The sequence below is a fragment of the Mesoplodon bidens genome (assembly GCF_964165515.1).
Source record: "Mesoplodon bidens genome assembly, chromosome: 6".
Taxonomy (NCBI): domain Eukaryota; kingdom Metazoa; phylum Chordata; class Mammalia; order Artiodactyla; family Ziphiidae; genus Mesoplodon; species Mesoplodon bidens.
In genome coordinates this window covers 100,920,123-100,936,240 of record NC_138162.1, presented here as the reverse complement: position 1 = coordinate 100,936,240, position 16,118 = coordinate 100,920,123, and the positions used below count along the sequence as shown (strand labels likewise).

The window sequence follows — 16,118 nt, the reverse complement described above, 5'->3', positions numbered from 1 at the left end:
TTAACTAATATATTTTACGAATGATAAAGGTACAGACTGTTTACAGCTCTGTAAGTTTAGAAGTCAACCTGTGGGAATTAGAAGTTATGTTAGAGTCCAATGGAGATGTTAGCCCCCACCCCCACCAAATATGGTGGTATTCCTGGGAGAAAGTTAACCAGTCCTATCTAATTTAATATATTTTGGTATGTATAGCCCAATTGACCATGTGAATCCACGTCCCTCAAATGCTCTTCAAACCAGCTTTTTTTTTTTTCCTGCTTGATCTCTCATTAATGACTTTGATGTGGACTCAAGATCCACCTGAATGGGAAATGTTTCTAACATGACCCAGAAGGTCAAAGATCCTGTTGTGAAAACAGCTATAACTTTGTTTTTCTCAGAAACATTAGTTATGATACTTCCCAACACTTTCTCACTTTCAGGGAGGGGACAGTTTTTTTTTTTTTTTTTTTTTTTTTTTTTTTTTTTTTTTCTTTTTGCGGTATGCGGGCCTCTCACTCTTGTGGCCTCTCCCGTTGCGGAGCACAGGCTCCGGATGCGCAGGCCCAGCGGCCATGGCTCACGGGCCCAGCCGCTCCGCGGCATATGGGATCCTCCCAGACCGGGGCACGAACCCGTATCCCCTGCATCGGCAGGCGGACTCTCAACCACTGCGCCACCAGGGAGGCCCCAGGGAGGGGACAGTTTTAAAGTCACTAGTTACTTCTACCACATGCACATGTACACACAATAAAAATGTTAGACTCTTGCTTTTTGTTTTATATTTGTGACGCCAGAAACATTTTCAAAAACTCAACACTGGTTCATGAAAGATCATGAGAAAAGCCAAGAACTAGAATTATGGAGGATTTAGGTTAGACACTTAAAACATATATTATGAAATTGAAATAAAGTTCTGAAAGAAGTTCTGTAATCCTAGAGCTAAAGAGAATGAACAACAACAACAACAAAAATCTCTAAATGTTCCTTCCAGTCTTATCATTTGGTGTTTCTCTTAAAGGTTACATAGTATACCTGTCAGTATGCTAACTATGTCCACTTAAAACCTGTCATTAGGGCTTCTCTGGTGGCGCAGTGGTTGAGAGTCCACCCGCCGATGCAGGGGACACGGGTTCGTGCCCCGGTCCGGGAGGATCCCACATGCCACGGAGCGGCTGGGCCCGTGAGCCATGGCCGCTGAGCCTGTGCGTCCGGAGCCTGTGCTCCGCAATGGGAGAGGCCACAACAGTGAGAGGGCCGCGTACCTCAAAAAAAAAAAAAATCTGTCATTAAAACCCAGTATTTAGTTTGATTTTGCGAACTATTTCCTCTCTCTCCCTCTCTCCCCTTCTCTCCCCTTCTCGCCCCTCCTTTGTCTCCCTCTCTACCTATCTAGCATATAGTTATTTCATGGGAGAACTTGCAGAAAGCCCTCAGAATATCTCCTTGAATTTGTAATAGATGCCATTCGCCTATATAAGACTGTTCTTAGAAAAAGTGGTCATTCTAATTTAAAAATAAAATGCAGGCATTTATATTCATTTTCTCCATCTATCCATTATAATTCTCCTCCTTTGTTTTTCTTTAGTGTGGTTTCAACTCGGCCCACTTCTGATGAAAGGACAGCCTGTTTCCCAGGCAACACTATTGTCAAAGGTTGGATGGAGACCAGAGAGTAGATTTTGTATGTTTGATTTGTGCTACTATGAAGATGATGCTAATTCTATCCTACTCCTCCAGCCCCTCGAAAGGCTTCAATCTGGGGGGATGCCATGGTTGTGGGACTAGTGCTAAAATATTAATAACCAGAAGTTGTTAATAAACAGTGCTGTGCTAAGGGTTTATATATGTTATATCCCTGGATTCTCACCATAACTCATATTAGCGCCATTTTAAAGATGAGGACACTGAGGCTTCAGGAGAAGAAGTGGGCTACATATCAAAGGGGCAGAGGCCGACTTAGAAACATGCATGGGATGGGAGTCCTCTCATACACCCCACTCACTTGCTTAAGCCACGTAATTTATTCTAATAATAGGAGATAATGACCACGGCAGTAGAGACAATTTGGCAAAGGGTGGAATTGTATCTTTTCTTACATAAAGGGAACTCCATCGGTGAACATGCACACTCATTTTCTCCCTCTTCCTCTGTTGCTCCCACTTTTTCTCTATTTCCACGACACTTCCCCACCTGGGCCCAGCCATATGAACACACATGCACCAGATTATCCACTCTTGGTACATTTCTCAATCTCTGCAGAACTATCTTGAGATAACTATTGGGAAAAATTATCTAAAACCTGGAAATACGCTAAAAGATGTCTTTTCAATGTCATTTAATGAAATTTAAGTTTCAATCTGATACATGGGTTGGGTACTTGGTACAAGATTTAAAGTGGAAAAAAACTGCAGCCTGTTTTATTTTTCAACTATTTCAAATGTATAAAAGATTCCCCTTTATGTGCTACTTAAGCAAGCAGCAAGCATCATGAGAAATTTCTCTTTGGTTTGCTTCTGAAAAATAGCACATTACACTGTAAAACCTTAAAAATTGGTGCAATAAAGTATTTATGTAATGTGTCAGTGCCAGCTTACAAAAAATTCAATAACTAATATATATGTGTGTTGGGAGGAAGGGTGGTGTGTGCCCATGTTACACAACACTAAAAAGCTATCTCTTTTAGCTCCTATTACATGTAAATTATAAATCTACACAAACCAAGATTTAGGCAATTTACTGAATCTGAGGTGACACCATCAACTCAGTTCATTTGCATGCTGACCATCAAATATTTTTTATTTATAAAAAGAAGGGAAAATTTAGTTTTCATTCCCAGCTTTTCAGTCCAAAACTGATTACCATAGGTCAGGCAAGATATTCCTTTCACATTCAACATTCAGGGAATGACATGTCATGGTCCTGCTTGGGTTTAAATTTTATCAGTTTTAAATGCAAAGCAGTCCCCAAAGTTCAAAAGTAACATGACTTAGAAGTGAGTCTAGAAATAAACAGGTTCTTCTCAGAAAACTACAGAACATTCACCCAGTTAGAAGAAGCCTTATCAAAAACAAGTAGGTACAAAGGAAGCAGTGGCTCTGATGTAAGAGGGAAAAATAACTTACATTATTTTGAAAATCAATGTGTATATAGGTTTAAAACGCAGTTCAAAGAAATCTATTTTCTCAAGACTACTTGGGATTAGGCTAATGTCTTCTAGTGTTTCAAGTTTACTGCTAGTTACTGACCACAAACATAAATAATTTTTTTCCTTTTTTTAAATTTTATTTTTTTATTGAAGTATAGTTGATTTACAATGTTGTGTTAGTTTCAGGTGTAAAGTGATTCAGCCATATATAAATACATATATTCATTTTCAGTTTCTTTTCCCTTACAGGTTATTACAAAATATTGAATATAGTTCCCTGTGCTATATTGTAGGTCCTTGTTGGTTATCCATTTTATATATAGCAGTGCTTATCTGTTAATCCCAAACTCCTAATTTATCCCTCCCTCTCCTCCCCCTTTGGTAACCATACGTTGATAATCATTTATTTTTAAACTTTTTGATAATTATGCTTTGATGTAGGTAAACTTCTGTCACATTGACTGACACACCAATAGCCTGGAGTTACCTATTTCAAAGGAAAAAAGAATCTAGTAGGATTATGAATATCTCATGGATTCAGTCATTCATTTATTTTAGAGATCACCAATCTTAGGTTTACATGTAAGAAGGTACAGTCATGGCAAATACCTATACATCATCTCAGAGAAGATGTTTATTACCTGCTGTGATGTGCCTTACTGGATGTCCAGGCTGGGAGAGACTCAGCTTGAGTTTTCCATCATTTAGTACAAGGATGAAAGCTCCTGACCTGTGTTGAAACTGACTGGTCAGCAACAGCCCTGCTCTGTTCCACGTTCGAAATTGGAAGATGGCAGACACTTTGTCCTCTCCGGGGGTGCCTGGCAAAGCCAAGTAACTCCTGGAGCTCAGAAAAGTCATGGGGACAGTTTGCGGCTGCGAGCAGGAGAAGGACACATTTCCCTGTGAATACAGTGAAAGAGGCTTTAGGAAGGCACAGGACGGATGTTTCCATTTCATTGACAACAGATTTTCCAAAATTTACAGAATTTCTTATCAATGATCCAGCAATCTAGGCCTTTACAAATTAGGCTTCCCCATGAAACTTAAATCCAGATTTACCTTATAGGTCCCTCTAAGCACTGTTCAGCTGGGCAAAACTATTTCTGAGTCTCTTAGAAATTGTCCATCTTCTCCATTTCTCAGCATTTGCAAAGGAATCCCAAGCCACATCTCTCCCAGGCCTAATGCTGGGTGTGGGATACAAGAGTGGAAGAGACAGTTTTCTTCCCTTGAGGTGCTAGATGTTTTTATCCAATGGGAAGGCTAGCACCAAGCGTAACTTACACTAAAAACTTTCTTGTACTTGCCTTGGTTATGTAAATGAGATTATAAGTGTGTCACTCAGGTAACAGATACACCTTACTCTAGGTAGGAGACGCGCTTTTGTGCGTCTGAAGAAAAGGATATGGCCAGGCTGGTCCTGCCATAGGCCGGCTGGTTTTGTCTCTGAAGCTCTCACAAACCAAGTCACCCAGGGTGATCAGTCAGCCTAAGATCTGACCTGCCTAGCAGGTTGTTTTTATTTTTTATATAATTCTGTTTTTAAAGACGCTTTTAATTCCTAGGATACCTCTATTGCTCCAGGAACAAACTATTTTTAATTATAGTGTCTGGATGGGAAGGACTTAATGTGACTCCAACTAAGCTCTCTACAAAAATTTTCCCTGGGATTAAAAAAATTTTCATAAATTTCAGATAGAAGAATAAATGCCCAAACATTGCCCTTTCTCTCCAAAAAATACAATGCAAAGAAAAACAGTGAGGCAGAAATTAACTTACCAGATAGCAAAGCATACTATGAAGTCGCTGTAATCAAGTCACTGTGTTATTACTATAGGAATAGACATAGCAGTGGGACAGAATAAGGGACCCACAAAAAGATCTGAGAATATATGTAAAGTTAGTATGTAATGAAATTCAACTACGTGGGATAAAGTTTGGGTTAGTTACTAAATAGTGTAGGAACAAATGGATATCAATAAGGCAGCATATAAAAATTAAACTTTATCATATATCACATAAAGAATACATTTCAAAGACTTAATTTTTAAAAAATTAAAAATAAATAGATAAATAAAACCAATTAAAAATTCTTACAAGAAAATCCATGAGACCATGTATAGGTTATAGGATTTTAGAGACATTCCAAAGCTATAAAGAAACACACAGACCTACTGACCACATACAAATAAAAATATTTATATACTTAACATATCATATAATATTTAATATAAAATTGATAAATCCGAAAAAAATATATGGACTATGAATGACAAAGGATTATCTATCAAATATAAAACTCTCTTGTAAATTAACAAAAAGTTAAAAAAATAAAATAAAAAATAGGGAAAACAGTAAGAGTGAACAATGATCAGAAAAGCAAATCCAAATGGACAAGAAACAGGTGAAAAGATGATTTAATTCACCAATAGTCACATAAACATGAAGTAACAATGAGATATTAGTTCATGTTCCTTGAGCTGGCAAGAGTCTAACAGATGTGGAACATGTGGCTGCCTGAGATGTAATGGAAGGACTCTATCATACTTTGCTGGTGGGAAGTGTCATGTTATAGCTTTTTGGAAGGCAATCCAACAATATTTATTAAAATTTAAAACTGTTTCAAACTTTCAACGAAGAAATTCTACTTTTGGAACTTTGTCCCATCAGAATGAAAGCCCCCAGTATCTGAAAACACATGTGCAATTGTGAGCTTATAGTTGTAAAAAAGTAGAGATAAAGCAGATGCCTTGGGTAGGAAATGACTAAATAAATAATGGTACACTTTCATAATGGAAAGTGACATAGAAATTCTAACATGGAACTATTCCTGATAACTGAAAAGAATTCCTACAAGGTATTGTTGAATTAGAAAATCAAGATGGAGAAAAGCTTATATAAAATGATTTTTTTAAAACAATGCCAAATGTGGAGGCATATAAATTCATAAATACATGTGTGAGTATGAGTGTACCTATCTATAGAGGATTCCTTTATAGATCGGTATAATATTATGGACCAAAGAAGGAAGGACAAATGCTAGCTTAGTAACATCTCAGCTTGATGGAGGGACTAGCTATGTGGAAAGAAGGGAGAAAGAAGGAAGAGGAAACCAATCAAAGAGAAAGACATGGACTTCCCTGGTGGCGCAGTGGTTAAGAATCCACTTGCCAATGCAGGGGACATGGGTTTGATCCCTAGTCCGGTAAGATCCCACATGCCGTGGAGCAACTAAGCTCGTGTGCCACAACTACTGAGCCTGCACTCTAGAGCCCGAAAGCCATGACTACTGAGGTCACGTGCCACAACTACTGAAGCCCACGTGCTCTGCAATAAGAGAAGCCACTGCAATGAGAAGCCCATGCACAGCAACGAAGAGTAGCCCCAGCTCTCAGCAACTAGAGAAAGTCTGCATGTAGGAACAAAAACCCAATGCAGCCAAAAGTAAATACATAAATTAATTAATTAAAAAAAGACACTGCATTAAAAAGCTTTATATGATTGTACTTTAACATCTTTGTGAAAGTATTCATCTGTTTCCATACCTATATAAAAATTAAACCAAACATGAACAAAAAAGTACAGTAGGCTCTCTTTATGCCAGGTTCTGCATCCTCACATTCAACCAACCAGGAAAATATTTAGAAAAAATATTCCAGAAAGGTCCAAAAGGCAAAACTTGAGTTTGCCCTGCACCAGCAACTATTCACATATCATTTGCATTGTATTTACAACTATTTATATGCCATTTACATTGTATTAGGTATATAAGTAATCTAGAGTCAATTTAAAGTATACGGGAGGATGTGCCTGGGTTTTATGCAAATGCTGTGCTATCTTATACAAGGGACTTGAGCATTCTTGGATTGCTCCAATAGGGGGCGTCCTGGAACCAATCCCCCAAGGATACCTGTACATATGATTTGTACCTTCCCTGCCTTCAGAAGAGGTATATTTTAAAGCTGAATCAATCAAAAAAATTACAGCTCCCTTTTCTCTTGAACTTGCATATAGACTTTCTTACCATGATGAGGACCTGTGGTTTGTGTTTCTTGGACAAATCAATGATATCCACCCCATTATAACAGAGATTTTCAAAGCAGCCATGAAAGTTTTTATGCGGGAACGCCACTGATTTTCTATGTCGAGTAATCCCTCCGAAGCTGATCTTAGAAAGAAAAAAATGACATAAATAATATGGTTTAATGATTTTCTGAGTATCTGCCTAAACATGTATGATTAGCAGGTACAGTGGCAATTGTCTCAAACCTATTTGGCATTATTTTACATTATCATGTTAATTTCAAATGAAGCTTCATATGCAGATTTACCAATGTTTCATTTATTACATTTAGATAAATACGTTAAATATCCTTCTTACAATTTGCTGCTCATATGGCTCTGTCATTTTTGTTGACGAAGAATGCTGCATCTTTATGTCCATGGTAAATCTTGATTTGTGTGACAATGCAGCCTACTGTGATGATATTCTACTTTATAAACCAGGCTGTAGGATCCTGGTCTTTGCCATGACTCTGATAGGTTAGAATAATAAAGCCATTGATAACATCATTCAAGACCAGAATCTCCAGCTGGTCTTTGCGGCTGAGGACACTCATACCAAATGAATGTTGAAATCTGGCTTGCTGAGAGATGCATTGAGCAGAACTGGCAGAAAAATGCTGCATTTCAGTGTAGGTTAGACACACATAGGCAACATGCTGCAAATATTGTTAGGCCTTTAAAAATCCCAAGAAACAGTATTCTGAGTTGTGTGCATTTGGCTTTCTTGTTACTTAAAAAATCAGGTTGGAATATATGGTGATTACTTCTCCAAGTTATCCTAGGTAGCTGTTCCTGTTTAGGATTGCCCTAAAACACAGAAATCTCCAAGGTAATATTCACAGCCAAACACCAGATGGAATACAGAAGAACTGTGCAAACAATTGCATTTAAAAATGTTCCTTGTTTTATTGGTAGCTCTTCAGGTATCGATTTCCTAAACTTAATGACTATTTACTCTCATGTGAAGACTAACATCTGTAAGGGATAAAATGACTCAATAGCTGAAGCATGCATCTCCCACTGTGCAATTATCACCCATAGGGAATATTTTACCAGAATTCTGAATTACTAGGAAAGGGAATTTCTCTATGTAGTAGTATTTTCTCTAGAAGGTTACTTTGCATTTAAATGACAAAATCTGTCATACTTAAAAAGTCATTTTCACACCTTATAATCAAGATCCCCATAGCTGGACTCTCCCTTTGCCCGAAAATGATGAGTGTGCGTGTCCACGGTGAAGTTGACATCTGTATCGAGGAGCTCAATTAGGACAGAATGCCAGTGCTGGTCATCCAGCAGGCTGCCCAGCATGAGGGCATCAGGGGAGGGCAGGTTAGCATCGCCTGAAAAGAGAGGGAGGGTAAAGGCACTGTTCCATCCAGCTCAATACCAAGATCTCTACAATATTTTGAAGTTCGGCACTTCTCACAACAGTTACCCTTTCCTGACATTATTTTTTAAATTTTTATTTATTTTTAATTTTTTTAATTTTTTTTTATTAGTTTCTACTTTATAACAAAGTGAATCAGTCATACATATACATCTGTTCCCACATCCCTTCCCTCATGCATCTCCCTCCCTCCCACCCTCCCCATCCCACCCCTCCAGGCGGTCACAAAGCACCAAGCTGATCTCCCTGTGCTCTGCGGCTGCTTCCCACTATCTATCTCCCTTTCGTTTGGTAGTGTATATATGTCCATGCCTCTCTTTCGCTTTGTCACAGCTTACCCTTCCCCCTCCCCATATCCTCAAGTCCATTCTCAAGTAGGTCTGTGTCTTTATTCCCGTTTTGCCCCTAGGTTCTTCATGACATTTTTTTTTTAATTCCGTATATATGTGTTAGCATACGGTATTTGTCTTTCTCTTTCTGACTTACTTCACTCTGTATGACAGACTCTAGGTCTATCCACCTCATTACAAATAGCTCAGTTTCGTTTCTTTTTATGGCTGAGTAATATTCCATTGTATATATGTGCCACATCTTCTTTATCCATTCATCTGATGATGGACACTTAGGTTGTTTCCATCTCCGGGCTATTGTAAATAGGGCTGCTATGAACATTTTGGTACATGTCTCTTTTTGAATTATGGTTTTCTCAGGGTATATGCCTAGTAGTGGGATTGCTGGGTCATATGGTAGTTCTATTTTTAGTTTTTTAAGGAACCTCCATACTGTTCTCCATAGTGGCTGTACCAATTCACATTCCCACCAGCAGTGCAAGAGTGTTCCCTTTTCTCCACACCCTCTCCAGCATTTATTGTTTCTAGATTTCTTGATGATGGCCATTCTGACTGGTGTGAGATGATATCTCATTGTAGTTTTGATTTGTATTTCTCTAATGATTAATGATGTTGAGCATTCTTTCATGTGTTTGTTGGCGGTCTGTATATCTTCTTTGGAGAAATGCCTATTTAAGTCTTCTGCCCATTTTTGGATTGGGTTGTTTGCTTTTTTGCTATTGAGCTGCATGAGCTGTTTATAAATTTTGGAGATTAATCCTTTGTCAGTTGCTTCATTTGCAAATATTTTCTCCCATTCTGAGGGTTGTCTTTTGGTCTTGTTTATGGTTTCCTTTGCTGTGCAAAAGCTTTGAAGTTTCATTAGGTCCCATTTGTTTATCTTTGTTTTTATTTCCATTTCTCTAGGAGGTGGGTCCAAAAGGATCTTGCTGTGATTTATGTCATAGAGTGTTCTACCTATGTTTTCCTCTAAGAGTTTGATAGTTTCTGGCCTTACATTTAAGTCTCTAATCCATTTTGAGCTTATTTTTGTGTATGGTGTTAGGGAGTGATCTAATCTCAAACTTTTACATGTCCCTGTCCAGTTTTCCCAGCACCACTTATTGAAGAGGCTGTCCTTTCTCCACTGTACATTCCTGCCTCCTTTATCAAAGATAAGTTGGCCATATGTGCGTGGGTTTATCTCTGGGCTTTCTATCCTGATCCACTGATCTATCTTTCTGTTTTTATCCTGACATCATTTTATCCCATGAACTGGTCAGCTGCTTTTATCTTAGTCCTAAATACAATCTTCTTTTGATCTTGAGTAACATATTCTATCTTACTTGTTTTATTATTATTATGCACTGAATTTTCATTTTTCTTGAAAATATTTTCTTCCTAGGACCTCATTCATAAGACTACTTCAAAAATTTACGATAAGCCACTCTTGTCTTTATATTATCAGGTTATTTATTGAGCATCTGCTACTTATCTTATACAATTATCAAGCTATAAAACTTTTCACGTAAAGACGTACTCAGGATACACACATGTTGTTCTTAGTATAGCTCAGTTGTAGGTGACCATGTATCCAATTGCCTGGACAGTTCTGGTCTTTAGAGTAATTATTTATGGGGTCTGCTTTCTTTCTTAAAAGATTTTTTTTTTTAATTTAAAGAAAAGCAGACTGCCACATGCAGTGTCTCATTTGGATGTGTCTGGAGTCTTGGAAGCTTGACTACCCTATGTTCTCCTACAAATGGACCCTGAGAGCTTGTTTGGAGGTTCTAGCAGGGGAGCACAGCTACTTGTATAGCCTTGACTGAAGAACGGTCCTTCTCTATCGGGGAAGGTCGTCCTCTTCGACCAAGCCCACAGCTTCGGGAGGGATGCACATGGAGCAGTGAGGGAGGAAGGGGACACCTGCTTAGACAGCCAGGTCAGCCGAATTAACCCTGGTGATCAATGGGGTGACAGATGTCACAGCCAGATCACCCTCACATCCAAAAGTATTCTGGTTTTAAATTAACTACTTAACTGTGAAAAAATTCATTATAAAAAGATACTTTCATCTAAATAGTATTTCCAAAAACACCACCTTGTAGTTTTTTACCTGAATTAAGGAATAAGATGAGTTTTCCTTTAACTAACTCCAGGGTGATATGTTTACCATTTGGTCCTTCTCTGTGGAGTAGAATCCCATTGTTCTCTCTGGTTTTAAATTTCAAAGAAATAACTTCTTTCGTTGGATTCATGGATTTCTGGTTAAATGTGTACAGCAAGGAACTTTTCCCATCAAAATGAACCATCTCAGATCCTACAGTGGAAGACATTAAAAAGTGGTCTAAGTATAATATGTTCTTATTAGTGCATTGAAATGTGTAAGTCAACATACACATACACATACATAGCATACCTCTGGTTTGTTTAATGCAGGGGGAAAAAACTCTACTGCTAAGTTTCTCTTGATACTGGTAGTTGATATATCTAAACTCCACTCTTAACCTTTTCTGACATTGTCCCCAAAATGTATCATCTAGAAATACTCTCATTGAATAATTCTAATTGCTCCTGTCTTTTATTGTCCTATTTTCATCCTGTAAATAATAAAGATCAGGAAAAAAGCTGAAGTCAATCTCCCTTGAATAAAGTCTCCTTGCATGTTTAACAGTCATTCAACATTTCTGTTTTTCTGAAAAGTTATAATAGTTCTCACACACTGGTAAGAGGTAAAATACCAGTGTCACTCAATGTAAATGGCTTAATTGTTTCTGAACAAGCAGCTTTGACTTTTAACAATTTCCACATAAGCAGTCACTTTGATATACTTTTGTCTGTCCATAAAGACACACATAAAGACACCAGACATACTAAATACTACTTTAAACTCATATTAAAATGTCTTCAGTTAACAGGATGTATTTTTCTCCCAACATTTTGGCCCAGTGACAGCACAAAAGGGCACACCTATTTTGTGTTGTACCTTAAGCATACTATGAAAATTGTTCTGCTGCAGCAGGCCATTGCTACACTGCTGCCATGTTCTCTCAACTTTCTGACAGTGTTTTATCTTTCCAACTATAAGGTCACTTGCACTCAGTTTATATTAAGTAGTTATGTTTTATCATTAGTATAAAAAAGACAGTGAAACCAACTGAAGACAGAACAAGATACACACAAAGTCATTTTTATTACCCAGAAAAATCTCATATTTTTCCTATTTCACAAGTAAAAAGAAAAGACATAATTGTCCTTTAATTAATAATACATCTGTGTCATAAATAAAGGTCTAAGAGAAAGCCAATAAAATATGAAGCTGACGTCTTTCAAGCCAATGATAAGATGTTGTTTACTTAATTTCACAAAAAGTTGTGACTAATGTATACTTGGGCCTGCATTTTATTGAGATTAACTAAAATATTTCCAGAAAACCCTTTACGTTCACAACTTAGAAGAATCATCCATTTCATGCAGCTACCTTTTGAACATTCAGAAGTTTGATTCACATACATAGTGTAAAATATATAAACACTGCACTCTGTCTATAAGTTGTATAAGCAAATAATTATTTTTCATTGCATAATTAAATAAACATGCCTGATAAAAACATAACTCTGTCAAATTCAAATGATGTCCCTTAGAGTATTAGATGACAAAGTAATGAAAACTTGATAATAAAGAATTTAAATGCTTTCACATTTTTGCAGTACAGTTTATGTGTCACTGAAAGGCAATGATAATAATTAAGGCTTATTATTGCAGTTAGCTAATAAATTATTTTCCGTAAATGATTCTGCCAGGGTTATTTTGATCGAATAATTTTTGTCCTCATCTTCCCTGTTGCTGTTTTGCTTTGTAATAGTAATATTGATCTTCTTGGGATCAGAATCTCCTGGAGTTTGTTAAACACAGATTGCTGGGCACCATCTCAGAGTCTCTGTCTAACCAGGTTTGGGGTGGGACCTGAGAATTTGCATTTCTAACAAGTCCCCTAGTGATGTTGATACTGCCTGTCTGTGACTATATTTTGAGAACCACTGCTCTAAAGCACCTAAATTATATTTCCTGGAATATTCCCCTCAAGCAAAATGGAGTAGTGAAAAATTTATTACGTGATAGAAACGCAAAAGAATGGCCTTAAAAAAACTCTTTTGTCCTAATGTTTGACTTTCCTTCTAATGTGATCACTAACACTTGTACCTAGAACAATTAACCACAGTCATCAAATTATATCTTATGAGGCAGATTCAACATGTATTTTGACAGATTTTTTAAGCCTCAAGTGACTAAATTATAATATAGATAGGTAGCCAACTGAGTAAAGCAAAACCACTTAAAAATAATGTACTTTGTAACAGTTCTGAGATTTTAACTAAAACCTTAAATGATAATAAACTTAAGCTCAATTCGAGAGGTTTAATAGAGATAGATAAAATTCAGGAATTGCTTTTAGAAGTCGGGAATGTTAAGCTTCCCATATCCCTCTGCAGCCTGTTATTGTACAGTGCCATGAGCTAATTTTTAAAGATTTGTTGAAAAACGAGCTTAAAAACCAAGAGTAGGTGGCAGAGAGCACATGTGCCTGCAAAGCCTAAAATATTTGCTGGCCAGTCCTTTACAGAAGAAGTTTGCCATCCCCCAATCTGCAGAGCCATCCAGTGATGGTTGCTGTGCTTGGTTTCTGATTGTTAAGCAGTAAGAATGAGCTCACAAGCAGACATTTTGCAATCTTTCTATGATTGAAAAATTGAAAACCCTATTTTATATAGGAAATCACAAATTTCATTATTTTTTTTGATCTTCGTGTTGCATAATTCAATACACTTTGTGGCTATTCTTGAATATATATTTTATAAGGTGAAGAATAGGTCAATACTTCAGATCCTGGCTATATATTTTTTGTACAATATTAAAGATTGGTTTCTATATAGACAGTCTTCCATAGCTTCAAATTCTACTTTGGCGAGCATTTTGCTTTGGCAAAATATAGTTTTGTTATTAAAAGACCATTTTCTTTCCATCCTCCCTCTCCCCCAACCCCAACCCAATTTCCATCCACTCCACAAGTACAGTTTTATTTTCAGTTGATATTGATGTAGCACCTTCTAAGTATCACAAACTCTGCTGGATGCTGGGATAAAACATGGCCAGACATGGCCCAGCCTTCCTGGAGCTCATGGTTCTTCCCTCACTTTCTCACTTCTACTGTCGTGAAAAAACATATTGCACCTGTGATATCCTAGCGTCTTATTGTGGGTTGCTAGGAAACTATGGTGACAAGGAAATAGCTTACAGCCTAGGATGGAAGTAGGAGAAAGAAAGGCTCTTCTCTAGTGAAAATGTTTGAAAAGAATGCAAAATATCAAGGTATTCTAGGTATCGTATCATCACACAATACCCTTCACATAAAATTTACACATAGTCATCGGAAAGTAGGAACAATGCTTCAAAAAATGGGCTACACTGTTAATCAAGAAGCCCTCCAGTTAAGCCCACACAATAAATAAGAATATGCATTATCACAAGATGATTTCTAACAGGAATGTTTAGATTGGAAAGTCAATTATAGGCCTCATCATAGAGAATCCATTTTATAAAATGTCATTTACTAACAAATGTTCATAAAGTAACCCGAATATTTGAAAACAAATTGGCAAGTCAGTAAATACAATTTTAAAAAAATTAGCACTATTTACTCAAACATGATTTGTAGAAGCAATAGATTAGAAAGTGTAAATTTAAAAAATATACTCATATTTTGGGATAGAGAGTATTTTGCTCAGTAGGTCATCAGCAGTGAGCTCTCCAAGTGTGGATGAGGGCGAGCCCCAGGTGGCCCCCCTTGAGTTTAATCTCCACTAAGTAGAGGCTTCCTTGACCCTCATATCACTGACCACGGAGTGACCTAGAGAAGCCAACTTTCAAGTCTCAGAGGTCACCGGTAATGAATGCTAAGGTGACCTTGTTTCTATCGGCCCACTAGCATGAGATTTTTGCTATTGGACTGTTGTAAGAACAAATAAAATTTTATATGTCCATAAATAATAGAAATAATCCATCATATTTATTTGAATGAAACCACCAAAATAATGCATTAAACTACCACTTAGCATCATACTTAACTTTTATAAGAAACCCTCATGAAAGATGTTCTTGTATGTAATTCAACTATTTAAATAATTGGGGTACTTGACACAGAAGTCACTTATTATGCACTGAAATAGGAAGCAATAGGTTCCCCTATTGTAAGAGTATAGAACCTACATTCTAAAAAAGAGTAGGAGGAAATGTGATACTTAGTTGAAAGTAGAAAGTGTTTTCCCAATTTTACATGATTTTAATTTATAATCATTGGTTTTATTAACTGAGGCTATATTTTGATAACCACGTCACTAACAATATTATTAAAGTAAACCCCACACATACCTGCCAGTTAGGGAAGGAAATCTATTTTACCAGTAGTGAGACTAAATTTGTGCTGATATATTTACAGCCTCTGGATCTGTTCCCACAAACAGCCCTTCTTAACACAGAGTAGTAGCTCAGAGAAAGGACTGTGGAATTGTCCTCTAAGGGTTTAAATACTGGTTCTATAGTGGAAAACTTACTTAACCTCTCTGTGCCTCAGTTTCCTCAACTGTAAAAGGATAAAGAAGTCTCTCCCACACAGCATTAATATGATTACTAAAAAACTTAGTATCTATACGGTGTGTAGAGCAGTGCCTGAAACATGGCAAGTTCACAATGGGCATTAGCTACATGATTACTGTTAGAGCAGTGGGCAAAGAAAAAGAGGTGCAACAACAGTTAAAACTGCATTTATGACTTCTGCTTCTGACCAAGATGGAGTAACAGGGGCCAGATTTACTCTCTCACTTGAAACAACCAAAAAAAAAAAAAAAAAAGGAAATAACATAAAACAATAGTTTTCAAGATATTTGACTTCAAGCAATAAAGGAGAGTGATGTTGCAGAGAAGAGAGACAGACAAGATAAGCCCTACAACTCCTTTGTGCACTGCATTAGAGAGTTTCCATCTCACAGAGCAGGAAGGAGAAACTGGGGCAAAGTCCAGCAGATTCCCTGAGTAGAGGAGACAGAGTCAAGAGCCTGGTAAGAACAAAGCACCTGAAGTCCATAGGCAGAGGTTGGAGAGGAAAGAGATGAACAGAGAGAACACTGGTGACCTGCAACACACC

The 16,118-nt window shown here is 37.3% G+C and overlaps 1 protein-coding gene across 2 annotated transcripts in view; it reads right to left on the bottom strand.

The window, feature by feature from the left end:
- The window catches only part of LOC308619375 (contactin-associated protein-like 3), a 180,896-nt gene that overhangs the window by 72,698 nt on the left and 92,080 nt on the right, over nt 1-16,118 (bottom strand). For both annotated transcript variants that reach the window (XM_081238048.1, XM_081238047.1), the window contains exons 5-8: nt 11,034-11,237; nt 8,366-8,541; nt 7,158-7,301; nt 3,772-4,033 (exon numbers count right to left, since the gene is read on the bottom strand). In XM_081238048.1, coding sequence (XP_081094174.1) covers nt 3,772-4,033; nt 7,158-7,301; nt 8,366-8,541; nt 11,034-11,237 — 786 coding nt within the window. The remainder of the gene's footprint in view (nt 1-3,771; nt 4,034-7,157; nt 7,302-8,365; nt 8,542-11,033; nt 11,238-16,118) is intronic.